This window comes from Anolis sagrei, chromosome Y (genome assembly GCF_037176765.1).
Source record: "Anolis sagrei isolate rAnoSag1 chromosome Y, rAnoSag1.mat, whole genome shotgun sequence".
NCBI classification, from domain to species: Eukaryota; Metazoa; Chordata; class Lepidosauria; order Squamata; family Dactyloidae; genus Anolis; species Anolis sagrei.
Window position 1 is genome coordinate 67,852,587 of NC_090035.1, and position 27,731 is coordinate 67,880,317.

The 27,731-nt window shown below is 43.2% G+C and overlaps 2 protein-coding genes and 1 pseudogene across 4 annotated transcripts in view; 1 reads left to right on the plus strand and 2 right to left on the minus strand.

Moving 5' to 3' along the window:
- LOC137095372 (nonsense-mediated mRNA decay factor SMG9-like) overlaps nucleotides 1–2,087 on the plus strand; it is a 23,429-nt gene extending 21,342 nt beyond the window's left edge. The window contains exon 14 of the mRNA XM_067461972.1: nucleotides 1,357–2,087. Coding sequence (XP_067318073.1) covers nucleotides 1,357–1,435 — 79 coding nt within the window. The 3' untranslated portion in view covers nucleotides 1,436–2,087. The remainder of the gene's footprint in view (nucleotides 1–1,356) is intronic.
- On the minus strand, nucleotides 1,240–9,793 carry LOC137095373 (interferon-inducible GTPase 5-like). 3 transcript variants are annotated; one of them, XM_067461975.1, is made up of 3 exons: nucleotides 9,629–9,793; nucleotides 5,030–6,080; nucleotides 1,240–2,160 (listed from the first exon to the last, which is right to left on the minus strand). In XM_067461975.1, the coding sequence occupies exons 1-3, from the start codon at nucleotides 9,655–9,657 to the stop codon at nucleotides 2,152–2,154; spliced, it is 1,089 nt and encodes a 362-aa protein (XP_067318076.1). In that variant the 5' UTR covers nucleotides 9,658–9,793; the 3' UTR covers nucleotides 1,240–2,151. The 3 variants fall into 3 exon arrangements, with proteins under 3 accessions (XP_067318076.1, XP_067318074.1, XP_067318075.1); XM_067461973.1 differs by lacking the exon at nucleotides 1,240–2,160 and having other exon boundaries at nucleotides 4,371–6,080; XM_067461974.1 differs by lacking the exon at nucleotides 1,240–2,160 and having other exon boundaries at nucleotides 4,371–6,080; nucleotides 9,660–9,792.
- A 12,008-nt stretch (nucleotides 9,794–21,801) lies between these two features.
- On the minus strand, nucleotides 21,802–23,231 carry LOC132780605 (interferon-inducible GTPase 5-like; annotated as a pseudogene).
- Nucleotides 23,232–27,731: the final 4,500 nt, after the last annotated feature.

The following is a 27,731-nucleotide window of genomic DNA, read 5'->3' on the forward strand; positions in this document are numbered from 1 at the left end:
AGTCCTAGTAGCACCTTAGCATAACTAATTGTCGCTGCACATCGCACTTTTAACCCTACGTGCCTCCTGCCATTTCAGCACTTTTAACCCTTGTACCCCAGTGCGCCGGCCGAACCAGTTTTTAATAATGTCTTGATGTACTGCCATTGTTGTTATTTTGTTTATTGTCTGATTTGCTTAGCTATTGTGGTGTTATGTTTTTTGCTTATTGTTGATTTGCTTTGTTATTGTGATGTTACGTCCTCTATTGTATTGTGTTTTGAGGCTTCGGCCTGTGTAAGCCGCATCGAGTCCTCCGGGAGATGCTAGCGGGGTACAAATAAAGTTAATAATAATAATAATAATAATAATAAGGTCTTTGGGCACTGCACCCAGTGTGCTGATTACAATGAGACCACCTTTACTGGCTTGTGCCAGCGTCATCGTTGTCATCTTCATTATTGGTTGTTGTAGGTTTTTTTGGGCTATATGGCCATGTTCTAGAGGCATTCTCTCCTGACGTTTCGCCTGCATCTATGGCAAGCATCCTCAGAGGACCTCACTACATCTGAGGATGCTTGCCATCGATGCAGGCGAGACGTCAGGAGAGAATGCCTCTAGAACATGGCCATATAGCCCGAAAAAACCTACAACAACCCAGTGATTCTGGCCATGAAAGCCTTCGACAATACACCTTCATTATTATTACTGGATTACTGGATTTGCTGCTGCCTCCACTCCTGCCCTACATGCAAACATATGTTCTTTCTAAACATTTGTAGATCCTCCAGCATTTTATTTAGGTTCAGTTACAGGAAAGGAGACTCCACCTGAACATTAGAAATAGCATCCTGATCTTAAAGGTTGTTTGGCCAAGGATTATACTGCTGTGGAGGCCTTCTGCATTGCCATATAAAATCCAAATTATCTGCTTTGAATTGGATTATATGGCAATGTAGATAAGGTCAGGTTGTGGAGGAGGCTCCTCCTTTGGAGGCTTTTAAACAGAGGCTGGATGGCCATCTGTCAGGAGTGCTTTGTGTGCGGGTTGGACTGGATGGCCCATGTGTTCTCTTCCAACTCTATCATTCTAGGATTCTGTGGTCAACTTTTGCCTGGCATTGACCATAGGATTGCTATAAATTACTAGAGAAGTGTTCTTTTAGGTAAAATTTAAAATGTCTATATATGTATTGTTTTCATTTTCTCAGGAATGCAAATGTGGAGGGAAAAATGTACAAAACATGAAAATTAGATTGATTTCACTACTGAAAAACTTAATTATTTTATTATGTGGCAGAGCAGATAGTTTTGAAGCCAGCCTGTCTTTATATTGAATTGAAGCTGAATGAATGGCAATTGTTGTGTCTTGGGCAGGTTCCACTATGCTGCCCGTATCTGGGATGGTGTGAAGAAATCCTCCGCTCTCTCCGAATACAGTCGTCTACTGGCATGAACACGGTGACCTCCTCGCCCTGAAACCGCCGAGGGCCAGCCAGGCCTCCCCATCCCTGGGATCACTGAGCCGTGGGATCTGTGCCCTCATCCAGAGGCACAAAGCGATGTGTGACTTTCGAGAGAGGGGAGCTGGAGAGCGGCGCCAGGCTTTCAGTGGCGCCAAGCAGGATGGCAGAAGCATTCATGTTGTGCCCTATGGGGCCACTGTACTTCCTATCCCACCCAGCATGGGACTTGACCTTCTATGTCTTTTGGTGCGCTGGTTTCTATCTTTATGGAGGTCTCTCCAAGGGTTTGCAAACCCCCAGTTCTTTTCAGGAGGGTTGGGAGTTATGTGTGGATAGCTTGCAACCTCTTACCATCCCAATGGGAGCAAGGGAGGCCACTTGCAGTCACAGTGTTGGGGCAGGTGGTAAAAATCAGAGGAGAGTTAATGTCGTTTTGAATATTTTCAGAATATAATTCCATTTCTTCCAAGTGTTGTTTATCTGCTTCCATTTGGAGAGAGAGGTGTACCAACTTCTTCTCTCCCCACCTCCCTTGACCCACATAGAGAGCATTCCTCCTCCTCTGCTGGGGAGTAGATATAATCTTTCCTCCTGTGTCCTAGTATTCCATTTCTGTTTTAATAAATTGTTCAAGATGCTTCATGTCGGGGTGGATTTTTGTAGAACCTCTCCGGTGACTTTGGGAAGTCTCCTCTGTGAGCAGTAGCTACTCTCTCTGTGAAAGAAAGAGAAGGAGATGGGGGCTGTGAATGGAGTTCTTTGTGCTGGGCTTATGACTGGACTTCGATGTTATTGAAAGAATGTGGCTTATAAACAGGGAATTTAAGGGACCAACATGAAAATAAGATTCCATATTACTCAGGACATTGACCTGTGTTTTATTGAGAATTTTTCTTTCCCCTTGATGCTTTCAGAACATTTCTCTGCCATATAAACAGTTGTAATATAATGCTGGTTCAGTTATTTCATAACATTCTATAACAACTTTTGTTCCTGGGTTATAAATGTTATTTCCTAATTGGTTCTATCATAAAACCACGGGAAAAGTTTATTAAACTTCAAAATTTGGTTTGCGGTCTGCACAAAAGGTTAAAAATGGCATATGAAAGGTAAACAATGGCACATTGAAAGGTTAAAAATGACGGCCACAAAAACGATGCTTCTGGAGCATAACAATTACTTTCAAAGTAAGTACCGCACAATTAAACAAAATAACACTTTCAAACCAGGAACAGATTTTGTTACATAGTGCAACCACTAGTTTGGGATCGGTGACAGTAGTGGTCCAGGGAATCTAGTTGTTAATTTCAATCAAGTTGGCTGCGACTTATGACAACCCTATGAATGAGACCTTCAAGATTCCCAATCTGTTGGGTAAATGAACTTAAGCAAATTACAGGAATTGAGTCAAGCCTTAAAAGTGGCAAAGATTTTATTGAAATAACATTTCTGTATAGAAAAGCTGGACCCAGCTATCTAATTGTCATATCTGCAGACATCTTGTCTCTCCAGGCTTACAGGAGAAGACAAAAATGAAGGACCCAGGGGATTGCCATATTGCTGGAAACTTTGTATAAAAAGAGGCATGTCCCTGAGAAGTATCAGTCTAACAACTAGGTGTAGAAAATAGAGTCAGACAAAAAGGGCAATGGAGAAGGGATTTCCCTGCCAGCTAACTCATCTGCCGATCTATTTCTTTGATGAGGACTATGAACTTGTGCAGGATGTGGTTAAGTGAACACAATAATCAACTGCAGTCCTTGGGTTTTCTAATCTTGGGGCACCCATAGCTTCCTTTTCCTGCCTTCCAGTATACACAGAGGTAGGTTTAATTAGAATAGCGGCTCCCAAGATTTGATGGTCCAAGTGTTTTGGATTTCAGCTCCCACAATTCCTAACACCTGGGATTTCTGGGAGTCAAAGTCCAAAACAACTGGAGGACCAAAGGTTGGGAACCACTGAATTAGAATGTAATGCTCAGCCTACAGTAGCTACTTTCCTTCTCATAGCTCTGCTTACTGGTTGCTTGCATCCTTTGGTATAAAACATGCAAGAAAACTCTGGGTATTTTAAAAATCTGCCATACAGGAAAAGCACAATCAAAGCATCCCTGACAGATGGCCATCCAACCTGTTTAACAGTCCCCAAAGAAGGAGATTCTACCATATTCTGAGGCAGAGTTCCACTGGTTAACTGGTTTTGCACCCTTTTAATTTTTTCTTTCTTTCAAGTTGGTGAGCTTGGTTTGAGCTTGCATGAAATGAAGCTCAATTAAACACAGTATCTCAAAATACGCTATGCAGGATACTACAAATCCTTTCAAACACCAGATTTAAAGGCCTTGATAAGAACGTTTTGGGCATCACCTGCCACATCTTTGAGGAAGCTCCAGAGCATGTAGTAGGTGGTCCCAAAGGAGATTCCCCCAGCTGCCATGGAACCAAATATTGAACAGCTGTTACAGTCAGAAAGTTGGCTGATGAAAGTGTGGGCCTTTCACATGAAATGCTTCTCATAGTTGCTTTTTATTTTTCTTCATTATTTTAGGATGAGTTCTATTTTTCCACTTTCTCAAGACCTGGACTAGCATGCTTTCTGAATAACTTGATGCTACAAGTTTAGCTTGCCTGATTTGAACTTGGAAATGTGTATGCTCGGGAAGTTACACACAACTATCCTTTGTTATATTTTCTAAATAAAATCCAACATCTGTTTACAAACAGGAGAGTGAAACAAGACCAAAGAATCATGTACCATTGAAAAAGCAATTACACCCTAGATTTGCAGATAAATTGAATTTTTCCCCAATGAAAGAGAAATGCCACTCTGGTTTCTCTTCAGATTCCTTATATTCCAACTGTTCATAGGATGACCCCTCTTCAGCCCTGGATATAACACAGGCCAGTATAAAGCAGTACTATTGACTGATGAACAATCTAAGTTTTAATAATAATTCATTAAGGCAAGGAACACTAGGTATATGTATTTAAAATGCCGTCACCCTCTGACAATTCATGAAAAGACAACAGGCTAATCTAAGAAGGCCTTCAACTAAAATCCACTTCTCCAGGCAAATTGACACGAAATTTATCCTCTTATAACACACTTGGTTTGCTTGAGTGACAAGAGAGCCTTAGCAAAATTCTGAAGGACAGTTCCCAACATCCCAACTGTCAAGTTTGGCAAAACAAAGAAAAGAACACTGTTTCCACCCCCAAAATTACCATGTTATAAAACTGTCATAGGAATGCATCAGTATTAACTAGTTTTGTACCCTTTTAATTTTTTTTCTTTTGAGCTGGCGAGATTGGTTTGAGCTTGCCTGAGATGAAGCTCAATTAAACACACTATCTTAAAATACGCTACACAGGATACTTCAAATCCTTTCAAACACCAGATTCAAAGGCCTTGATAAGAACATTTTGGGCATCTCCTGCCACCTCATTGAGGAAGCTCCAGAGCATGTAGTAGGTGGTCCCAAAGGAGATTCCTCCAGCCGCCATGGAGCCAAATATAGGCACCGTACTAGCTAAATACTCCATGAACATTAGTGCCCCACCACCAGCCTTGGTCAGCATCTTTACCACTAAGTCCTTGGAGATCTCTTTGGTCAGCGGTGACTTGATCGCCTCTTTGATCTCCTCCACAGGCTTGTCAACCTTCTCGGCCAATTTGATGAGAGCCTCCTCATCCAAGCCAAAGTTTTTACGGTACGTTGACAGAGATTTAACCAAAAGAGCAATATCGCAGGTTACAGAAAGACCGGGGATGGGCACAGCAGCCACTCCACATGAGATGGTGGCCAACTTCCAGATCTGTTTCTGAAGCACTTCCTTCTTCTTCTGTAAGATTTCTAAAGAGATGTTGGGAAGGGCAAGAAGGAAGGCATGCCTCTTGTGGTTTGGGAGCTCCCTTTCTAAGGTTTTCTCCAACAACATGAAGTCATACTTGCTTAACTCCCAGCTGGACAGAAGAAAAACCTGAGGAGCGTCAACACCTTCTTTCGTGAGACACTCTTGGCAATTCTCTCGGATCTTTGTCAGGACCACTTCTTCGTTGTAGGACCGTGGCCGGCGTTTTTTGCTCGCTTCTAGGTCGGCATCCACTTTAGAGCGGACAAAATAGAAGCGCTTGCCCTGTTCCTTGATTTCATTGGCCAGCATGGCATGGTTGGCCTTGAAGCGCTCTGAGGCAATGAGGAAAAAGAAGTCATAGCGAGAGAGGTTGACCTGTTCCAGGTAAGTGCTGGATTGGAAATCTGGGGTCCCAATTCCAGGTAGATCCCACATGGTGACATTGGGGTGCTTCGGATGTGGGTATGGAGTAGGCTCCCTGGTGGTCTCCACCACTCCAGTCGGGGCCGATCCTTCATCTTCATCCCCTAAACCCCGAATGGCATTGATAAAGGAGGACTTGCCGGAGCCACTCTCTCCAGTTACTGCAATATCCAGGCGGGCATTCTCTAAGGTCTGTAGGTTTTCCATAATCTTGGAGGCTGCCTCTGCCATTCTCCCTCCTTCGATAGCATCCTTAATCTCTTCAATGTCTTCTTCAGTAATGATGTCATATTCTTCAAAATTCACCTGGTGGTTTTGGGCAGCCTCTTGTGCAGCTGCCATTGGATCAAGACGAGGCCTGAGAGAGAAAAAACATGCAAAAATAACGTAAGATTTTTATTTTATTTTTCATGCCAACTCTGCAGCTTTTCTTGAAACAGCACACTTAATTTTATATGCACACAAAAGTGAAAATGTGTATGTGGCAGAAGTGTCCACAAACCATGAAAATGAACAAAATCTGGCTACTAGTATTTTTAAAAAGCTCTGAAATCAGGACAGTAAATAAAGATCAACACTCAAAAAGCAGGGGTATTCCAGACAAGAGTCAATCGGGGCCAGCTAACACCTTGCAACAAAGGATACCCCAGGCAGCAACCAGGCAGGCTTTGAAGCTGCAAGGCCATTCAATTATAATCAAGGTGGCCAATTGTAACATTCGTATTTGAATTGTCAAAGGCTTTCAAGGCTGGGATTTTTATATACACACATACATACACATAAAAGTGAAAATGTGTATGTGGCAGAGGTGTCCACAAACCATGGAAATGAACAAAATCTGGCTACCAGTATTTAAAAAAAGCTCTAAAATCAGGACAGTAAATAAAGATCAACACTCAAAAACCAGGGGAATCAATCAGACAAGAATCAATCAGGGCCAGCTAACACCTTACAACAAAGGATCCCCCAAGCAGCAACCAGGCCAGGCTCTGAAACTGCAAGGTCATTCAATGATAATCAAGGTGGCCAATTGTAACATTCGTATTTGAATTGTAAAAGGCTTTCAAGGCTGGGATTTTATATACACACATACATACACACACATAAAAGTGAACATGTGTATGTGGCAGAGGTGTCCACAAACCATGAAAATGAACAAAATCTGGCTAGGTAAAGGTTGTCCCCTGACATTAAGTCCAGTCATGTCTGACTCTGGGTTGTGGTGCTCATCTCCATTTCTAAGCCGAAGAGCCAGCGTTGTCCGTAGACACCTCCAAGGTCATGTGGCCGGCATGACCGCATGGAGCGCTGTTACCTTCCCGCCGGAGCAGTACCTATTGATCTACTCACATTTGCATGTTTTCGAACTGCTAGATTGGCAGAAGCTAGGGCTGACAGCGGAAGCTCACGCCGCTCCCTGGAATCGAACCTGCGACCTTTTGGTCAACAAGCTCAGCAGCTCAGTGCTTTAACCCACTGTGCCACCGGGGGGGGGGGGGGGCTACCAGTATTTAAAAAAAGCTCTAAAATCAGGACAGTAAATAAAGAGCAACACTCAAAGAGCAGCGGAATCAATCAGACAAGAATCAATCAGGGCCAGCTAACACCTTGCAACAAAGGATCCCCCAGGCAGCAACCGGTCAGGCTTTGAAGCTGCAAGGCCATCCAATGATAATCAAGGTGGCCAATTGCAACATTCGTATTTGAATTGTCAAAGGCTTTCATGGCCAGAATCATTGAGTTTGTAAGTTTTCTGGGCTGTATGGCCACGTTCCAGAAGCATTCTCTCCTTATTCATGGCTGGCATCCTCGGAGGTTGTGAGGACCTCACAAACTCTGAGGAAGTCGGCCATAGATGTAGGTGAAATGCCAGGAGAGAATGCTTCTGAACCATTTATTTACTGCGCTTATATACCGCAATTCTCAGCCCAGGGACGACTCATGCCATAGAGCCCAAAAAACTTACAACAACCTGTTCACATTAGCCTCAAGCAGACAAGAGTTCTTTCTCCCACCCTGGACATTCCACAGATATATAAACCTCATTTGCCTAGTTTCCAACAGACCTCACAACCTCTGAGGATGCCTGCCATAGATGTGGGCGAAACATCTGGAGAGAATGCCTCTCGAACATGGCCATATATCCCAGAAAACTCATAGCAACCCAGTGACTCCGACCATGAAAGCCTTCGACAACACAATGCATCAAGGTTGTTCAGAACACAGGGAATTTTATAACACCCTTGCCATTGAGAACACTGTGAGAGAAAAAAACAGAATTCCTGTATTAAACTGTATTAATTCTACAGTGAAGATGCATTTGCAAATGTAAAATAAATTTGCAAGGAAGAGGGTAGTTTTGAACTGTTACTGTTCAAAATATTGCTTCCAAAGCAAAAATCGAATTATGAAACAAGTCACCAGAAAAGGTCAGGATTAATTTCGATTCTTTTTCAGCTGAGTCGGGCAAAGTCTCTTTCTCCAATTCCCATGACTAAATTGTAACAGCAAAATACAGATTTTGTCAAAGGGAATAGATCCCATTAGGTCCCCACCAGTTCAGATGGGTTTAACACTGTGGAATTAATCCAGTTTTAGCATCATTTGAGCTGCCACGGCTGGCTGCTACAGAACAGGGGAAGTTTAATAATAATAATAATAATAATAATAATAATAATAATAATCTTTATTTATACCCCGCTACCATCTCCCGAGGGACTCGGTGCGGCTTACATGAGGCCGAGCCCACAATACATCAATGATAAAAGCAATAACAACATATAATACAGACAATAAAATAAAACTCATAACAAAAAATAAACAATAAACAATAGCAGTAACACAAGTTGTTGCTTGGTCCCAGCTTGCTCTTTGCGAAAACTACAAGGCACCACCAGCTGAGGTGGGATCTACATTGCGGAATTAATGCAGTTTGGCATCCTTTGAACTGCTATGGCTGGATGCTATGGAATCCGGGGAGTTATAGCTTGGTCCCAGCTTGCTCTTTGCGAAAACTAAAAGTCCCCACCAAATGAGATGGGATCTACACTGTGGAATTAATGAAGTTTGGCATCGTTTGGACCTCCACGGCTGGCTGTTAGGGAATCCAGGGAGTTGTCATTTGGTCCCAGCTTGCTCTTTGCGAAAACTACAAGTCCCCACCATCTGAGATGGGATCTACACTGGAAGTAATGAAGTTTGGCATCCTTTGAACCGCTATGGCTGGCTGCTATAGAACAGGGGAAGTTGTCGCTTGGTCCCAGCTTGCTCTTTGCGAAACTACAAGTCCCCACCAGCTGAGATGGCATCTATACTATGGAATTAATGCAGTTTGGCATCGTTTGGACCTCCACGGCTGGCTGTTAGAGAATCCAGGGAGTTATCACTTGATCCCAGCTTGCTCTTTATGAAACTACAAGTCCCCACCATCTGAGATGGGATCTACACTGGAAGTAATGAAGTTTGGCATCCTTTGAACCGCTATGGCTGGCTGCTATAGAACAGGGGAAGTTGTCGCTTGGTCCCAGCTTGCTCTTTGCGAAACTACAAGTCCCCGCCAGCTGAGATGGCATCTACACTGTGGAATTAATGCAGTTTGGCATCCTTTGAACCTCCACAGCTGGCTGCTATGGAATCCTGGGAGTTGTAGCTTGCTCCCAGCTTAACTACAACTCCCAGGATCCCATGTCAGCTGGAGCAGTGTCAAACTGGGTTAATTCTATAGCGTAGACCAGTCGTGGGCAAACTTGGGCCCTCCAGGTGTTTTGGACTTCAACTCCCACAATTCCTAACAGCCTACCGGCTGTTAGGAATTGTGGGAGTTGTAGTCCAAAACACCTGGAGGGCCCAAGTTTGCCCATGCCTGGTTGAGACAAACTCTTTGCAAAAAAAAAAGTACTTTTTTACCTATCTGTTGAACAGCTCCTCTTTCCCATACCTTGCTTTGAAGCTGATGCAATTCAGGCCTGGGAGGACTCCAGGTCGCAGGCTGCAAAAGGGGGGTCCTAAAGGGGGTTCCCGAGGGTCGGTGGAGATGCTGGGCGAAATCCAAAGCGTTCAATGGCTCCCACTTCCTGTTTTCCTTCAATCCCTGCTTGCTGCCCTCTACTGGCAGGAATGAGTAGAACGCCCCAAAAGTGAAAAAGAAAGTCCTTTGTTGCAGGAATCAAAGTCTACTCTAGGAAGACTTGAGGTTCCTCTGTATCCAATCCAGGAAACTTTGTAATATGTTTGCTTTCAGTTCAATTACCAGAAGCAGTGCTGAACCCTGAAGGGTATTGTGTAGACAGGAAGGATATCTGCCTTGGTTGGTTTTTTTTGTAAAGGATGGGGCACGTGATTTCAAGGAAAGTGAAAGCTAAAAGAGGATCCAAGTGGGTTCCCTTATGTTATATTAAACAGAGAAGACAAAGAAAGAGGTTGCAATCAATATGTAAGTTCTGGGAATCTCAAAGGGGTGGGAGATGGATAAATGTTTGGATTTTACACCCCCACCCCCAGGATCCCAATATTTATTTTTTTGTTCATTCGTTCAGTCGTCTCCGACTCTTCGTGACCTCATGGACCAGCCCACGCCAGAGCTCCCTGTCGGCCGTCACCACCCCCAGCTCCTTCAAGGTCAGTCCAGTCACTTCAAGGATGCCATCCATCCATCTTGCCCTTGGTCGGCCCCTCTTCCTTTTGCCTTCCACTTTCCCCAACATAATTGTCTTCTCCAGGCTTTGCTGTCTCCTCATGATGTGGCCAGAGTACTTCAACTTTGTCTCTAGTATCCTTCCCTCCAGTGAGCAGTCGGGCTTTATTTCCTGGAGGATGGACTGGTTGGATCTTCTCGCAGTCCAAGGCACTCTCAGAACTTTCCTCCAACACCACAGCTCCACATTTTCTCCCTCTATTTCCCAGTTGTCAATCATTCTTGTTGCCATAATCTTGGGTTTTTTGATGTTTAGCTGCAACCCAGCTTTTGCGCTTTCTTCTTTCACCTTGATTAGAAGACTCCTCAGCTCCTCCTCGCTTTCGGCCATCAGAGTGGTGTCATCTGCATATCTGAGGTTGTTAATGTTTCTTCCAGCAATTTTCACCCCAGCTTTGCATTCATCAAGCCCCGCACATCGCATGATGTGTTCTGCATACAAGTTAAAAAGATTGGGTAAGAGGATGCAGCCTTGCCATACGCCTTTCCCAATCTTGAACCAGTCTGTTGTTCCGTGGTCAGTTCTGACTGTTGCTACTTGGTCCTTGTACAGATTCCTCAGGAGAGAGACAAGGTGGCTTGGGATGCCCATCCCACCAAGAACTTGCCACAATTTATTATGATCCACACAGTCAAAGGCTTTAGAATAGTCAATGAAGCAAAAATAGATGTTTTTCTGAAACTCCCTGCCTTTCTCCATTATCCAGCGGATATTGGCAATCTGGTCTCTTGTTCCTCTGCCTTTTCTAAACCCGGCTTGAACATCTGGCAACTCTCGCTCTATGTATTGCTGGAGTCTTCCTTGCAGGATCTTGAGCATTACCTTACTGGCATGAGAAATAAGGGCCACTGTACGGAAGTTGGAGCAGTCTTTCGCATTTCCCTTTTTTGGTATGGGGATGTAAGTTGATTTTTTCCAGTCTGATGGCCATTCTTGTGTTTTCCATATTTGCTGGCATATGGCATGCCATTTATTTTTAGTATCTATCTATTGGTTTGGGCATCTCTTAGTGTCTCAAAAAATTAATGTGCAGATTTTAGAAATGTGGATTTAATAATGATGTGTGGATATGAATGAGTTGAGTGGAAGGATGTATGGATGGAGTTAATAATTTTGGAGACACCAGTATAATATTAAAGCCTACAATGACTTAACAACCTGCTTGCTGGGCTGTAATTAAAAGTTGCTAATAAGAACTGAAATAAATCAGTTGAATGGAAGGATGTATGGATGAAACAATTCTTCCTCTGTACATGAGGCAGGACGTTACGGACAAGCATACAGATGCGTAGTTGTCTGTTGTGCTCCACAGTCACACAAGGTGGAGGATTCTTTTAGGTCGTGCCATTTGGCCAGGTTGTCTTTTGATCTGCCCACTCCACTTCTGAGTCTGTTCAGGGACTTCCAAGTTGCCCATTCTTCGTTTGCCCCTGGAGGAAGACCCTCAATGGGGGCTATCGAGTTGGGGTTTCCTGGTTTAGCTCCCCAAAGGGATATCCTTGCTGTTTTTGGGGTTATGCCAAGAGGAGTGGTAGTTTATTTATTTATTTATTTATAAGTTTTCTCACCTCAACGAGGGACTCAGGTCGGTTTACAGCATATATAAAAGTACAATAATATATAAGTACAACAAAGTGCAAAGTCATTACATATTAAAATAGTACAATAAAATACAATACAACATCATCATCACAATTACCTAAGCCAAATCGTCAATCCAGTCATGGTCATAGTCATACTCGTAGTCACAGTTCATAATAGTTCATCACAGGGAGGAGGTTCTAGGTTCAGTCCTCAAATGCCACATTCCAGAGCCAGGTCTTTAATAATTTCCTGAACGTCAGGAGGGAGGGAGCAGATCTGATCTCTAGTGGGAGGGAGTTCCAAAGCCGGGGAGCCACCACCAAGAAGGCCCTGTCCCTCGTCCCCACCAACCGTGATTGCGAGGGTGGTGGGACCAAGAGCAGCCCCCCCCCCCCAGAAGATCTTAATAGCCTTGATGGTTCATAGGGGAGAATCCGTTCGGACAGGTAAACTGGGCCGGGGTCGTTTAGGACTTTATAGGTCAAAACCAGCACTTTGAATTGTGCACGGAAGCTAATCGGCAGCTAGTTCTCATGAAGCTTTTTGTTGATTTGAGTCTATTGGGAGGAGACTGGTAGCCATGTAGTGGATGGCTTTCACTGTGCTCAACCTTATTTCTCTCCCATTTAGCAGCAACTTCCCGTCGCACATCGGGGGGGGGGGGGGGGGCAGTGCCAGCCAGCTTGTAGAGTTTATCAACAGGTGTAGGTTTAAAACATCCTGCAATTATTCTGCATGTTTCATTCAATACTGTGTCTCCTGTTTTGCGTGGGCAGACTTATGCCAAACAGGACAGGCATACTCGGCAGTTGAGTAAGACAAGGCCAGGGCTGATGGTCTTATTAATTGCTGCCAGTAAGTTTCCGCAGAATGTTATTGCATGCAGCTACTTTGCGCTTGGTGTTCAAGCAGTGTTTCCTATATGCTAGTGTTCGATCTAAGGTAACACTGAGATATTTAGGATGGAAACAATGTAGACTTCAACTATGAGAGACAACATGAGAAAACCCATCCAGAAAATCACATTGTCTGATTTTTAACAAATTTGTTTGCAAATTATGGTGGAAAATAAGTATTTGGTTCATAACAAAAGTTCATCTCAATACTTTGCTATATATTCTTTATTGGCAATGACAGAGGTCAAACATTTTCTGGAAGTTCTCACAAAGTTGGCACACACTGTTGGTGGTATGTTGGCCCATTCCTCCACGCAGATCTCCTCAAGAGCAGTGATGTTTTGGGGCTGTCACTGGGCAACACGGACTTTCAACTCCCTCCAAAGGTTTTCTCTCCAGATCTTCACAGGCACGACTGTAGAGTGGTAGGAATGAGAGACAGAGACTTCTCAGTGGTGACCCCTTGGCTGTGGAACTCCCCAGTGATATCAGAGCAGCTCCCTCCCTCCTGGCCTTCATAAGAACAGTGAAAACCTGGCTCTGGGGTCAAGCCTTTGGAGATTACCCACAGTGCAATAATAGAATCATAGAATCATAGAATCAAAGAGTTGGAAGAGACCTCATGGGCCATCCAGTCCAATCCCCTGCCAAGAAGCAGGAATATTGCATTCAAATCACCCCTGACAGATGGCCATCCAGCCCCTGTTTAAAAGCTTCCAAAGAAGGAGCCTCCACCACACTCCAGGGCAGAGAGTTCCACTGCTGAACGGCTCTCACAGTCAGGAAGTTCTTCCTCATGTTCAGATGGAATCTCCTCTCTTGTAGTTTGAAGCCAATGTTCCGCGTCCTAGTCTCCAAGGAAGCAGAAAACAAGCTTGCTCCTTCCTCCCTGTGGCTTCCTCTCACATATTTATACATGGCTATCATATCTCCTCTCAGCCTTCTCTTCTTCAGGCTAAACATGCCCAGCTCCTTAAGCCGCTCCTCATAGGGCTTGTTTTCCAGACCCTTGATCATTTTAGTCGCCCTCCTCTGGACACATTCCAGCTAGTCAATATCTCTCTTGAATTGTGGTGCCCAGAATTGGACACAATATTCTAGGTGTGGTCTAACCAGAGCAGAATAGAGGGGTAGCATTACTTCCCTAGATCTAGACACTATGCTCCTATTAATGCAGGCCAAAATCCCATTGGCTTTTTTTGCTGCCACATCACATTGTTGGCTCATGTTTAACTTGTTGTCCACGAGGACTCCAAGATCTTTTTCACACGTACTGCTCTCGAGCCAGGCATCCCCCATTCTATATCTTTGGATTTTGTTTTTCCTGCCAAAGTGGAGTATCTTGCATTTGTCACTGTTGAACTTCATTTTGTTAGTTTTGGCCCATCTCTCTAATCTGTCAAGATCGTTTGGAATCCTGCTCCTGTCCTCTGGAGTATTGGCTATCCCTCCCAATTTGGTGTCGTCTGCAAACTTGATGATCCTGCCTTCTAACCCTTCATCTAAGTCATAGCTACGGAATTATGTACAATAACTTTTGGAATGGCCCCAGTCTTACTATTGTGAGTGGCGTTATTTTTAATAGTGATTGTAATGTTTTATATGTTTTATAACATGTATTTAATTTTAATTTTAAACCTTTAACTTAATGTATTTTGACTGCCTGTTGCCACGTGGTTTTGAGGCAACGTTGTACTTCACTCTTCAGTGATAACCATTGTTGTGTTTCCAACAGTGGTGACATCTCACGTAGTTTACAAGAACAAATGATGAGGCAGAAATGCAACCTGAGAATGAAAGCTTTTCAATATCTACCACATGACTGATAACATTTTATTTTCTTTCAGGAATATGGCAGCTTGGATGCATAATGGCATCCAATGGGCCCTCGATGCAATGCTCCCCTTCTTTGCAGCTCAGATGAAAAGAATTCTATGGAAATTTTTAATTGCAGTGGCATTTGTAGTGCTGCTTTCTCTCCTCCTCCTTGTTGTTACATGGCTTGTTGTGGGCAAGGAAGACCATTCTCCCATGAGCAGAGGGCAGGGGTTGTCTGTGGTGACCAGGCAATGGTGGCGGTCCTCTGGTGTCATCAAAATCCTAAAGGATGCCCTGTTCTACGTGGCCACCCTGCTGCCCTCCTTTGAACCCCTAACGATGGGGAATCTCTTGAGGCATCGTGATCAACTGAGTGGGGTGAACATTCTTCTTAAGGCTTGTTTCGAAGCTGCCATTGAGATCTTTGACAAGGAACCCCCGTTAGTGCAGCAAAATGCTCGGATGGTTATTCAATGTGCTGCGCCACCAATAGAATTTCTCTCCGGCAGGGGAGAGTGTGAGATTTCAGTGTATCTCTTATACAATGAGATCCAGCACAGGATCCGGGAGCTGACCCCTGAGATGTACCTCGCGAGGCTCTCCGTTCGTCAGGAACCGTTGAGCATCTTTAATATATTGAGAGTGAGAGATAAATTGCAGTCCTGGGGGGTCCTTTCCGCTGAACTGGGAGGCTGCCTTGATTTTGCAGTAGAGGAGTTTGCCAAGGAGCCATTCTGCGTCCAAGACAACGCCCACATGGTTGTGGATTGTGGTGGGCAAGTGATGACTTTTGCTTCTGGGAGCGGGGAAAATAACATCAATATCTACAATTTAAGGGATGGCAACATCCACTACCAGATCAGGACCTCAGGACTTTGGGCCAGCACTGTGCGCTTCTTCCGTGGGAATAAAGATCACACATCTAGCCGTGCGAGTAAATACTTGCAGATTGAATAAGCTAAGCACTCAGAAAGGAAATTTGATCTTGTTATCCTTTAGGACTAAACTGGGCTTTTAGCAACAAGGATATGTCTTTTCTGAGCTGCATCATTTCAAGCACAATATGGAGGGGAACCTACTATTCAGAAGGTTTAGACCAGGCATGGGACCTCGAGGTATTTTGTATTTCAACTCTCATAATTCCTAACAGCCTTTCCTTGAGTCAGAATCACAGGATAATAAAGTTAGAAGATACGACAAAGCTATCTCATCCAACTCACTGTCATGCAGAAATACAAGATAAATCACTCCCAAAAGACATCAATTTAACTTCCATTAAAAGATCTCCAAAGGAGAGTCTAAACCAGGCATGGGCAAACATGGCCCCTCCAGATGTTTTGGACTTCAACTCCCACAATTCCTAACAGCCTCAGGCCCCTTCCTTTTCCCCCTCAGCCGCTTAAGCTAAGCCGCTTAAGCTCAGCCGCTTAAGATGAAAAGGAAGAGGCCTGAGGCTGTTAGGAATTGTGGGAGTTGAAGTCCAAAACATCTGGAGGGGCCATGTTTGCCCATGCCTAGTCCAAACCTTCTGAATAGTAGGCCCCACAGTTGAGCAGCTCTTTGGTTACAAAATTCTTCTTACTGTTTAGGTGGAATCTCTTCCCTTGCGGTTTGATTCACGAGTTCACATCTGAGTACTGTGTAGATGTGTTGCACGAATGTCACAGGAAATGACAAAAATCTTGGAAATGTATGTTATTATCTTTTAGATCATATCTTTTTAAAATTTACAGGAAAGGTTTTTATAACACAAGTTGTGCCCATACATTTCAGTCTTGCAATTTATGTATGTGTCTGTATCTCCTATACCCTCTAGTTTGCTATTAAAACTGAATGACTGTGTTGCAAAATGATGCATGTCTAAAATGTTTGAGACCTACACACATGTCTGTATGCAGATGACATACAATTTTACCACTCCTTTTCAACTGCAACTAAGGAGGGTGTTCAGGTAACTGAACCGGTGCTTGGCAGCTGTGACAGTCTGGATGAGGACGAACAAGTTGAAATTGACTCCAGACAAGACAGTCACACCGAACAGGGTATAGGGTTACAGCCTGTGCTTGATGGGGTTACACTCCCCCTGAAGACACAGGTTTGCAGTTTGGGAGTGATCCTGGAGTCATCGCTGAGCCTGGAACCCCACGTTTCAGTGGTGGCCAGGGGAGCTGTCATACAATTAAAACTTGTGTGCCAGTTGCACCCATACCTTGGGAAGTGACTTGGCCACAGTGGCCCAGGCTCTTGTTACTTCGGGAATAGATTACTGCAGCATGCAACGTACCTTTGAAAACTATTCGGAAACTTCAAGTAGTCCAACAGGCAGCAGCCAGGTTGCTCACCGGAGCAGCGTACAAGGAGCACACAACCTCCCTGTCACGTCAGCTCCTCGAGTTGCTAGTCTGCTACTCAGCACAATTCAAAGTGCTGGCTTTAGCCTATAAAGCCCCAAATATGTCATTAAAGCCTTAACATTGCCATTAATATGTTGTAAACCATTTTGAGTCCTTCCAGAGTTGAGAAAGGCGGTATATACAGTAAATAAATAAATCGACAAATGTTTGAAAAGTTCTGCTCAACATGATCAATTGTCTTTAATTTAAAAAAAGATACCCTGTCTTTCAGCACTGACGTTCAGATGTTGGCAGTGGCTGGGAGGACCTTCACACAACTAAAACTCGTGCGTCAGCTGCGACTGTACCTTGTGAAGTCTGATTTGGCCATGGTGGTCTACGCCTTAGTTACCTCTGGATTGGAGTATTGCGGTGCACTCTATGTTGGGCTCCCGTTGAATATGGCCCAGAAACTTCAATTGGTACAACGATCAGCAGCCAGGCTGGTAACTGTAGCGAATTACAGGGAGCAGTCTACCCCCTGTTTAAGGAGCTCCATTCGCTGCCATTCATTTTCTGGTCCCAATTCAAGTTATCACCTACAAAGCTCTGAACGGTTTGGGACCTGCCTACCTTTATGACTGCATTTCCTTCTATGAACCTGCACGATCTCTTTGATCTTCCGGGAAGGCCCTCCTTGTTCCCATCTCCCTCGCAAATGCAGCTTGTGGGGACGAGGGAGGGGGCATTCTTGGTGGTGGCCCTTCAGCTCTGGAACTTGCTACCCGGGGAGATTAGACAAGCATCCACTTTGTCAGCCTTTAGGAAAAGCCTGAAAACTTGGCTGTTCTGGCATGCTTTTGAGGAATGAACAACAAATCCAATACCATGACCGTCCCAGTACATATTTGTCCTTTTGATAATCTTTACCTCATCCCCTAGTGCAGTGGTTGTCAACCTGTGGGTACCCAGATGTTTTGACTTTCAACTCCCAAAAATCCTAATATCTGGTAAACTGGCTGAGATTTCTGGGAGTTGTAGGCCAAAACATCTGGGGATCCACAGGTTGAGAACCACTGCCCTAGTGAAAACTCAAACCCCACCATTTGTTCATTTTCTGGTCCCAATTCAAGTTATCATCTACAAAGCTCTGAACGGTTTGGGACCTGCCTACCTTCATGACTGCATTTCCTTCTATGAACCTGCACGATCTCTTTGATCTTCCGGGAAGGCCCTCCTCGTTCCCATCTCCCTCGCAAATGCAGCTTGTGGGGACGAGGGAGGGGGCATTCTTGGTGGTGGCCCTTCGGCTCTGGAACTTGCTACCCGGGGAGATTAGGCAAGCATCCACTTTTTCAGCCTTTAGGAAAAGCCTGAAAACTTGGCTGTTCTGGCATGCTTTTGAGGAATGAAAAATAAATCCAATACCATGACCGTCCCAGTACATATTTGTCCTGGGTGGCAGGGTGTAAAGTTTATTATCATTGTTGTTGTTGTTGTTGTTGTTTGGAAGACAACAGACCTGAGAGGAAACATTAAGCTTCAGGTACAACAGCTAATTCTAAATAGAGTAACCACAATGTTCTCCTGTGTGCATTTTATAGATCATGTAACACTACATTGAAAGAACTTCACTGGTTTTCTGTTTACTTCTGCAAGCAGCCGAAGACTTCTTACCTATAAACCAGTTAGGGCCAGGATCTCAGAAATACCACTCATAGCATGTGAACTTTCTCATAGCATGTACTCATTACTGTCTTATTATCTGTTTCACCTTGGAGATAGTTGAGATTAGTGAAGAATTGCAACAGGGCCATCTGTTTCAAGAAGGTGAGCTTGATTCCTCCATTCCTTGGTCTTACAACATAGAGTAAAAGCAATACTGCTCTGCCCAACTTTTAGTGATGAATGGTGCTTTTGTTGGAACTCAACCATATCCTTGCGTTGTGGTTTCAAAAGATTTTCTTGATTATTGCATTGTATGCTGAAGGGAAAAAGACAGGCAACGGGCGTTAGACCAGTATGAGAGCACTATGTTTAGCCAGGCCAAAAACCCGTACACTGCTAAGAAAATGTTGTGAAACTCATCAGGTCATTGTAAGTTGACAAGCAACTTGAAGATACACACACACACACACATTCAGTGCTAATCATGGTTGTTCCAGCATATTTAACCACAAACATATACACCGGGGACAGGGATATTAGGGCCCTTCCATACAGCCACATAACCCAAAATACCAAGGCAGAAAATCCCACAATATCTGCTTTGAACTGGGATATCTGAGTCCACACTGCCATGTATTCCAGTCCGTTCAAAGCAGATAATGTGGGATTTTATTCAACTGTGTGGAATGGGCCTTAGTTCAAAGTATTCCTGGATCTAAGTAAAATGAGGGGATTGTTCCTACTCAGGGAGATGGAATATAGAAGATTTAACCTAGGGCAGTTCCACACAGCCCTTTTAACACGGGAGCAATTACCTTTCTTAGACATGATTGTGCCCGAGTTAAAATCTGCACATGCCCAGAAAGTGCATGTTTTTCTGGGATGGGGGTGCGGTTGGCTGTCCAGATGCTGTCCCAGAACCACCTTTAAAAAGCATTTAAAAAGGAAAGTAACTTATCTGACTGTTGCTGCTGGAGCTCTCCAGGCACATAGAAATGATGCACCTGGAGAAGGAGGGAAGCCATGAGCCCACTCCTGGCATGTCCTTCCTACACGCCAGGAAAGCTCCGGCAGCAGTTTAATGGTGGCCACATAAGTTATTTTGCTTTTTAAAGGCTTTTCTGGGGTGGGGTGAGGGCGTAGGATCCCTCTTGGATATTACGGGTTCATGGACTTCTGGGAGGGCAGTGCAGACTCCACCCACATCTGGAAAGTCCCGGGTTTTTCCAGAAGATCTGGGTATTTCCAGTTGACAAATTATCCTGGCACAAAGCAAGGATTTCCTGTTTTGTGCCAAATGCAGTAGATTTTATATGTGGCATCATTTGGGCACCCCGTATAAAGAAGTGGGAGCACGTACTTCTAAGGGGCTGTCCAGATGCACCCCTAGTTTACTCACTTCTAGACAGAAGATGGATGTGGCCAAGTGGAAGGTAAGCCCTCGTGTTACAAAAAGCAGGAGAAAACTAAAGTAATAGCAGAAGATGACCGCATGTTATGCCATCCTGGGATGGCACTAAAACTCTGTGGTTGAAAATTCTAAATGCAGTTCTTTGAAGTGTAAAAATCAGGATTGCATGAGCTGGAGCCATGGCACTAAAAGTGGATTCAGAAGGATTTAACTGCAATGTGAAAGGGACCAGGACTGATTTTCTAAAAAGTTAAGAATTAGCCATTTCTCTTAACACTAAGACTTTATCTTTTGTAACTGGAATCAGCCCCTGGCAGTGGGTCGGTGCTTGTGGAATGATGCCAAGGGTGCCATCTCTTCTTAGCTGGAGAAAGGATAAACATCTTAGAGATAGATGATGTCTGATTCCTCTTAGTGGCATTGTGGATCAAATGTTTTGAAATCTCTGAAACTTCTAGGCAAGAGATAGTCTGGAAGAAAAGAACTGGGAATATTTTTAGAAGAGAGAAGGGTGATCTTATTGGTTCCATCCTGCTGCAGAATGAGTTCTTAGAACAAGTATTTGAAGGCCCAGATGTATGTTAACCTATGCCTATCTACCTTGGGTTGCTGGGGAAGTTGGTATTCCCCTTTTCCCAAGCCCCACCACCATGCCATTGAAGTCTATACCACCCCTCAACCATTCCATATTTGCTAGAGAACAGAGCATATATAAGAAGTATTTGACAATTCCCTCTTACTCAGTTATAAAGCAATTTTATCTTTTGATGAGTTCTGCCAGGTCTTCCAAAGGTCTCAGTGGCTGATGTAAAGATTTCATGCCTGCCTATATTGACATGTTTGCCCCAATCCCTGCACTTCACAAGGCCCAAAATTGGCACAGAGAATGGCTTTATGGCAGATTAGGCGGGTGGTTAAAATACCTTCTGCATGCAGTGCCAAACCATACAAGATTGTGGTCAGATGTTGCGCACATTACATTTTAAAGCAAAACCATTTGTTTTGTAATATTCACCTTTAAAATTGAAGATGCACATTACATTTCCTGGGGGAATTATACTCGAGTAAGTATGGTAGCTCTCTAGGAATCTTTTGGTCCTCTAGCAAGACTCTGTGGTCAACATCTGTTGGAAGTTGACCACTAAATTGTACTTGGGGGTGGAGTTGGGATGTGTGATCCTCAGACCTCCAGGGAGAAGTGGGAGCAGACCAAGAACCTCTGGCATTTGCCTGGACAATGGGGGTGAGGGAGAGAACAGCAGAAAGTAAAATAACCAGAAAAACTCCCAAGAACTACATTAAAGAGAAATTGAAAAGAGAGCAGAGGAAGAACATCCCATGCAGGAAATAATGCTTATGGTTTGGAGGGAGGGGTGCGGTGGGGGTGAGAGAGAAAATAACTGGTCCAGGAGAAAATGGTGAAGGTATGGATGAAATTTGTGGGGCTGGATTGCACTCCAGGTTTTAATCAACATTTGGAGTTACTATTCAAAACACTTAACCTGTCTAGGCAACATGGTTCAATCCATTTTCATAGCTTCTACAAACCTTGTGGTATAGAGACAAGAATTAAAGCCCAACAGCAGCTGTGAAGCAAGGATGATGTTTATTATTATTATTATTATTATTATTATTATTATTATTATATCATTATTATCATTATTATATTGCAGGGAAAGAGCATTTTCTCCAAGTGAATGGTGGAAAGGCCAGTGAATGTGAATAAGATCCATATGGCATATAGGTGGATCTTGCGTGCCTTCATGGAAATCGTTGGGATTTTCTTGGGAGGATTTGTTCAGAAGGGGCTTGTCATAGTCTTCCTCTTAGGCTGAAATAGCGTGACTTGCCAAAGAAAACCCAATGGGTCTCCATAACCATGGTATCTTCATTATTTCTTTTCTTGAGCTTTTGCCAAAACATTATGTGCATCTTCCACAACATCTCTCAGGAAATTCTTCAGCATGTAGTACGTGATTACAATAGAAGCACCTCCACCGCCCACTGATCCCACAATAGGTAAAAAATCTAGAACTAACTCAATTGTAGATACTGTTACGCATACTGCTGACTTCTGCAAGTAGTCAAGTGCCAATTCTTTGGTGATTGTATCAACTCCTTGGAAATTCTTGAGAGCAGACTTCAATTCATCCACAGGTTTTCCAACATGTTCTCCAAGCCTACGAAGGGATTCTTCATCCAACCCAAATCTCTTGAACATTGTTTTCATTGCTTCCACCAGGATGACAATGTCACAAGCAAAAGAGAGGCCTGGGATAGGAATGACCCCAATAGCACAAGACACAAAAGACAGTTTCCATATAAGAACTGACATAGCATTTTCTTTCTCTTTGATGGCTTCTCTAGAAAAAGCTGAAAGGGCAATGATTAAAACCTGTCTTTTGACATCATCCAGGTCACCCTTCAATGCTTCTACAAAGAGTGGAAACTCATACTTGCTCAAATCCCATCTTGATATTAGGAAAACCCTTGGTGAATCCTCTCCTATTCTCATCAGTCTTTCCATGCAATAATTCCTGATTTCCTGGAGGGTTTTTTCCTCACTGAAGTTTTTTTTCTTGTTGTCGTTACCAATACTTATCAATTTTTGTGCGCACATAATATAACTTCTTCTTCATTTTCTTAATTTCACAAGCCAGCTTAACATCATTTTCAGTGAATCGATCTCCTGAAACAATGATGAAAAAATCATACCGGCTAAAATGTACCTTATTTAGATATTCATCTGCTTTCAAATTAGATTTTCCAATTCCAGGCAGGTCCCAAAGTGTAACTTCAGGAAACTTGGGGTGCTGATATGACTGTGCATCTGTTGTCATTTCGACTTCTCCAGTCGGTGCTGAGGCCTCTTCTTCATCTGCCATGTCTCGCAGGGCATTAACAAGCGATGATTTACCAGCTCCCGAATCTCCCGTAATGGCAATATGAAGTGTGGTCTTATTTAATAATCCCATTTCCTTGATTATTTCGGCTGTAACATCTTTAAAGTCTCCTTCTTTCATGGCAGCCTTGAATCGATTAAGCTCTTCTCTAACTATTGCTTTTGTTATTGCAATACCCATGGCTGTGATTCTTGAAAATTCAATTTATCTGAAAGAGAAAAAAAAGAGTCCCTTTTAAACAAGGGGTTTTTGTGTAGCTAAGCAGATTTACTTAGGGCACATTCACGCCTTTAGAACACAAGATCTTTGTCAAAGTGGCCAAACATAGGTAAGGATCCCTTCTAATCTAAATAAATAAAAATGTAATGTTCGTTTGTGGGATTAACATAACTCAAAAACCACTGGGCGAATTGACACCAAATTTGGACACAATACACCTATCAGGCCAAGGAGTGACCATCACTCATAAAAACACTGAAAAACACAGCAGAAGGGACTTAAACAGCCAAATAATAATAATAATAATAATAATAATAATAATAATAATAATAAATACATTACAACACATGCGTAAAACCACATATATATACACAAACACACATATCTACACATATACACAAATATATACACACATATACACATATATATACACACAAAACACATATACACAGATTGGGCCACAGGAACGCATGGCAGGGGACGGTTAGTCTGTATATATAAAAATGCTCTGTTTGTTTTGAGTGACATCATAACTCAAAATCCGCTAGACGAATTGCTGCCAAATTTGGCCACAAGACACCTACTAACCCTAGGAGTGACCATCACTCCAAAAATTGATTTTGTCATTTGGGAGTTGTAGGTGCTGGGATTTATAGTTTACCTACAATAAAAAACCATTCTGAACTCCACTAACAGTGGAATAGAACCAAACTTGGCACACAGGACTCCCATGGCATACAGAAAATACTGGAAGAGTTTGGTGGGCATTGACCATGAATTTTGGAGTTGTGGTTCACCTACATCCAGAGAGCAATGTGGACTCAAACAATGAAGGATCTGGACCAAACTTTGCACTAATACTCCATATGCCCAACTATGAACGGAGATGGAGTTTGGGGATAATAGACCTTGACATTTGGGAGTTGTAGTTACTAGGATTTATAGTTAATCTACAAACAAAGAGCATTACAAACCCCACCAACAATAGAATTGGGCCAAACTTCCCACACTGAACCCACATGACTAACACAAAATACTGTGTATTCTGGTGGTCTTTGGCGACCCTTCTGATATCCCCTTGCCACCCCTCCCCCAAGGAGTCCTGATCCCCAGGTTGAGAAATTCTGCCTTAAGGCCATCCAGTCCAGCTCCCTTCACTAGGACAAGAAAACATAATCAAAGCCCCCCTGACACAGAGCCATCCAGCCATATATATATATATATATATATATATATATATATATATATGATTGACACACACACACACACATACACATACAGTATGTATATGACAGATATAGTATCATAGATTTGAAAGGGACCCCCAAAGAAGTACAATTATATATTGCATGTTTCAGTATAGGCAAATTGAAAAATGTCTTCATCAACACTGACAAAGAAGCAGCAAGAAATATTGTTTACCCACAAGCATGAAGACATTACATATATTAGAAACCAACACTTTCTCATTACTTTGTTTTCCAGATGACTAGACTGGGTCACAGCAATGCGTGGCAGGGGATGACTAGTAGTTATTAAGATGCTCATTGTATAATTTCCCAAGAGATCAATTCCTTGCCCATATCCTCTGCTCTTTAGCACTTTGGACAGATTGATATACAGGCAGTCCATTAGTTACAAACATCTGACTTACAAATGGCTCAAAAACAGGGGAGAGACAAGAGAAAGTGAGATAAACCTACCCCTTGAAAGAGAAAATAACTCCTGGAAGAGTTATGTATCATGTGGAAAAGGTATATCAACTGAAGCTTTAGCACCAATCTTCGTTTCCACAACAAGCCACATTTCTCAAAACCCAATTATCACAGGAACAGAAAGTGAGGTAAAATCTTCCAAACAGGGGCACAGACAGCAAAAGAAACACCACAGGGGTGTTAACTCTTCCCTACGCTATCCAAAGCTAAACAATATATATTGTTGGCTGGAGTTACACTTAAAAAGTGGACCTATTCTGACTTACATACAAATCAACTTAAGAACAAATCTACAGAATCTAACGTGTCCTTAACTTAGGGGATGCTGACTTTAAAAGTTCATTGTACCTTTGTTTTAAGCTGATAGGACACACAGAACACATTTCATATCTTTAAATGTTAGTTACTTTAGTAATTTTTCTTTTATATAGGAATGGATACTGTTTGACAAATGTAAATTTCCTACTCAGTTGATTTCCTCATCTGTTTTTTATATGTGGTTTACTTTATTACACCTAATGACGGCCTAAGGCTATGAGCTATAAAGTTGACACAACATGACATGTAGATGTCCTCTAGTAATGCCTACTTCTAACTTCTCTGTCCTAATAAAGGAGAGTATCTGTCTGTCTTCCTGTCTGTCTCTCTGTGACAGGCAATCTTTGGATTATTAGTTATACAGCTGGGCATCATTGGGCACTTGCTAGCTAATACAACAAAATATAATAAGCAGGATCCCACAGGAGAGCTTGTGGAGTATGAGAAAGAATACAATGCATTCCAAGAGAGAGAGCATCCTCCATGGCTTTTAAATATTATTTAGAGTACCGTATATACTTGAGTATAAGCCGAGGCACCTAATTTTACCACAAAAAAATGGGAAAAACTTATTGACTTGAGTATAAGCCTGCCAGGCACCCTGAACCAGTGCCTGGAAGCCATGATGGATTGGATGAGGGCTAACAGGCTGAAGCTTAATCCAGACAAGACAGAGGTCCTCTTGGTCAGTTGTGCGGTTGATCGGCGCATGAGGTATCAACCTCTTCTTGGCGGGATTATACTCCCCCTGAGGACACAGGTCCGCAGCTTGGGGACTCAGTGCTGACAATTGATGCCCAGGTATCAGCGGTGGCCAGGAGAGCCCTTGCACAGCTAAAGCTTGTGCGTCAGCTGCAACCGTACCTTGAGAATCTGGACTTGGCCATGGTGGTCCATGCCTTGGTTACATCCAGAATGGATTATTGCAACATACTCTACATGGGTCTGCCTTTGAAGACAGCTCAAAAACTGCAATTGGTACAAAGGTTGGCAGTCAGGCTTCTAACTGGAGCTAACTATAGGGAGGATGCAACACCCCTACTAAAGCAGCTCCATTGGCTGCGAATAAGTTGTCAGTTCCAATTCAAGGTGCAGGTTATGACCTACAAAGCCCTAAATGGTTTGGGCCCTGCCTATCTTTGTGATTGCAAACCCCCCCCCCCCCCCCCCACCCTATGAACTGGTGCAGGTGCAAAGGTCTGCTGGGGAGGCACTCCTCTGAGTCCAACCACCGTCACAAGTGCAGTTGGTGGGGACGAGGGAGAGAGCCTTCTCGGTGGTGGTCCCCTAACTTTGGAACTCCATCCCCAGATTAGGCAGCCCCCCCCCCCCCACTGTCCTCCTTCCCTAGGGACCTGAAAACCTGGATGCTTTACATATGCAAAACATCTATACATTAGCGGTCACAAGAATAAAACAAACCAATTAAGTGACCTCATGAATTCCATAGATTTTTCGAAGGCAAGGGATACTTCCTTTGAAATAATATGCATCTTGGGCTTGTACGGCTCTCATTTCAGAAACTGACATTTGCAGTTTTCAGTCCTGCAGTTAGGTATTATGTTTTCCATGTGCAGAAAAAAATAGCCCATGTTTCGGATACTTTAATTATATGTTGTTTGTTGTTTATTCATTCAGTCGCTTCTGACTCTTTGTGACCTCATGGACCAACCCATTCCAGAGCTCCCTGTCAGCCGTCACCACCCCCAGTTCCTTCAAGGTCGCCCCCTCTTCCTTTTTCTTTCAATTTCCCCCAGCATAATTGTTTTCTCTAAGCTTTCCTGGCTTCTCATGACGTGGCCAAATTACTTAATCTTTGCCTCCAGTGAGCAATCGGGCTTTATTTCCCGGAGTATGGATTGGTTGGATCTTCTCGCGGTCCAAGGCATTCTCAGAATTTTCCTCCAACGACACCGTTCAAAAGCGTCTATTTTCCTTCGCTCAGTCTTCCTTATGGTCCAGCTCTAATATCCATAGGTTACTATGGGGAATACCATTGCTTTGACTATGCAGATCTTCAATGCCAGTGTGATGTCTCTACTCTTCATTATTTGATCAAGATTGGCCATTGCTCTCCTCCCAAGAAGTAAATGTCTTCTAATTTCCTGGCTGCAGTATGCGTCTGCAGTAATCTTTGCACCTAGAACTGAACCTAATTAATGTGCTCTAGCCTTACTTAAAGGAAAGGTGTATCAACACTGTTGCTGTTGGAATAGGTATGTCCAAAGGATAAAAAGAAAGACACATGTGGCTATTTGTATCCCTAGGTAAGTATAACTTCATTGAAACTTTGAAGGTATTAGGAAAAGACGAGCCATCTTATTTAAAAAAGAAACCTATAGTTCATTCATGCTACAGAATTTGTGTGAATCTATAGTTCTTTCCTAGAGAACAATGGGAATGGCAATTTCAAGAGGAACATAGTGAATCTTAGTGAGAGCATGCCAAAT

Excerpts from the sequence above, each read along its gene's own strand:
- LOC137095373 (XM_067461973.1), bottom strand. The coding sequence starts at position 9,657 with ATGGGAAAGAGGAGCTGTTCAACAGATAG. Across the intron at positions 6,081-9,628 it reads AGGAGCTGTTCAACAGATAG|GCCTCGTCTTGATCCAATGG; the intron begins GTAAAAAAGTAC and ends TTTCTCTCTCAG.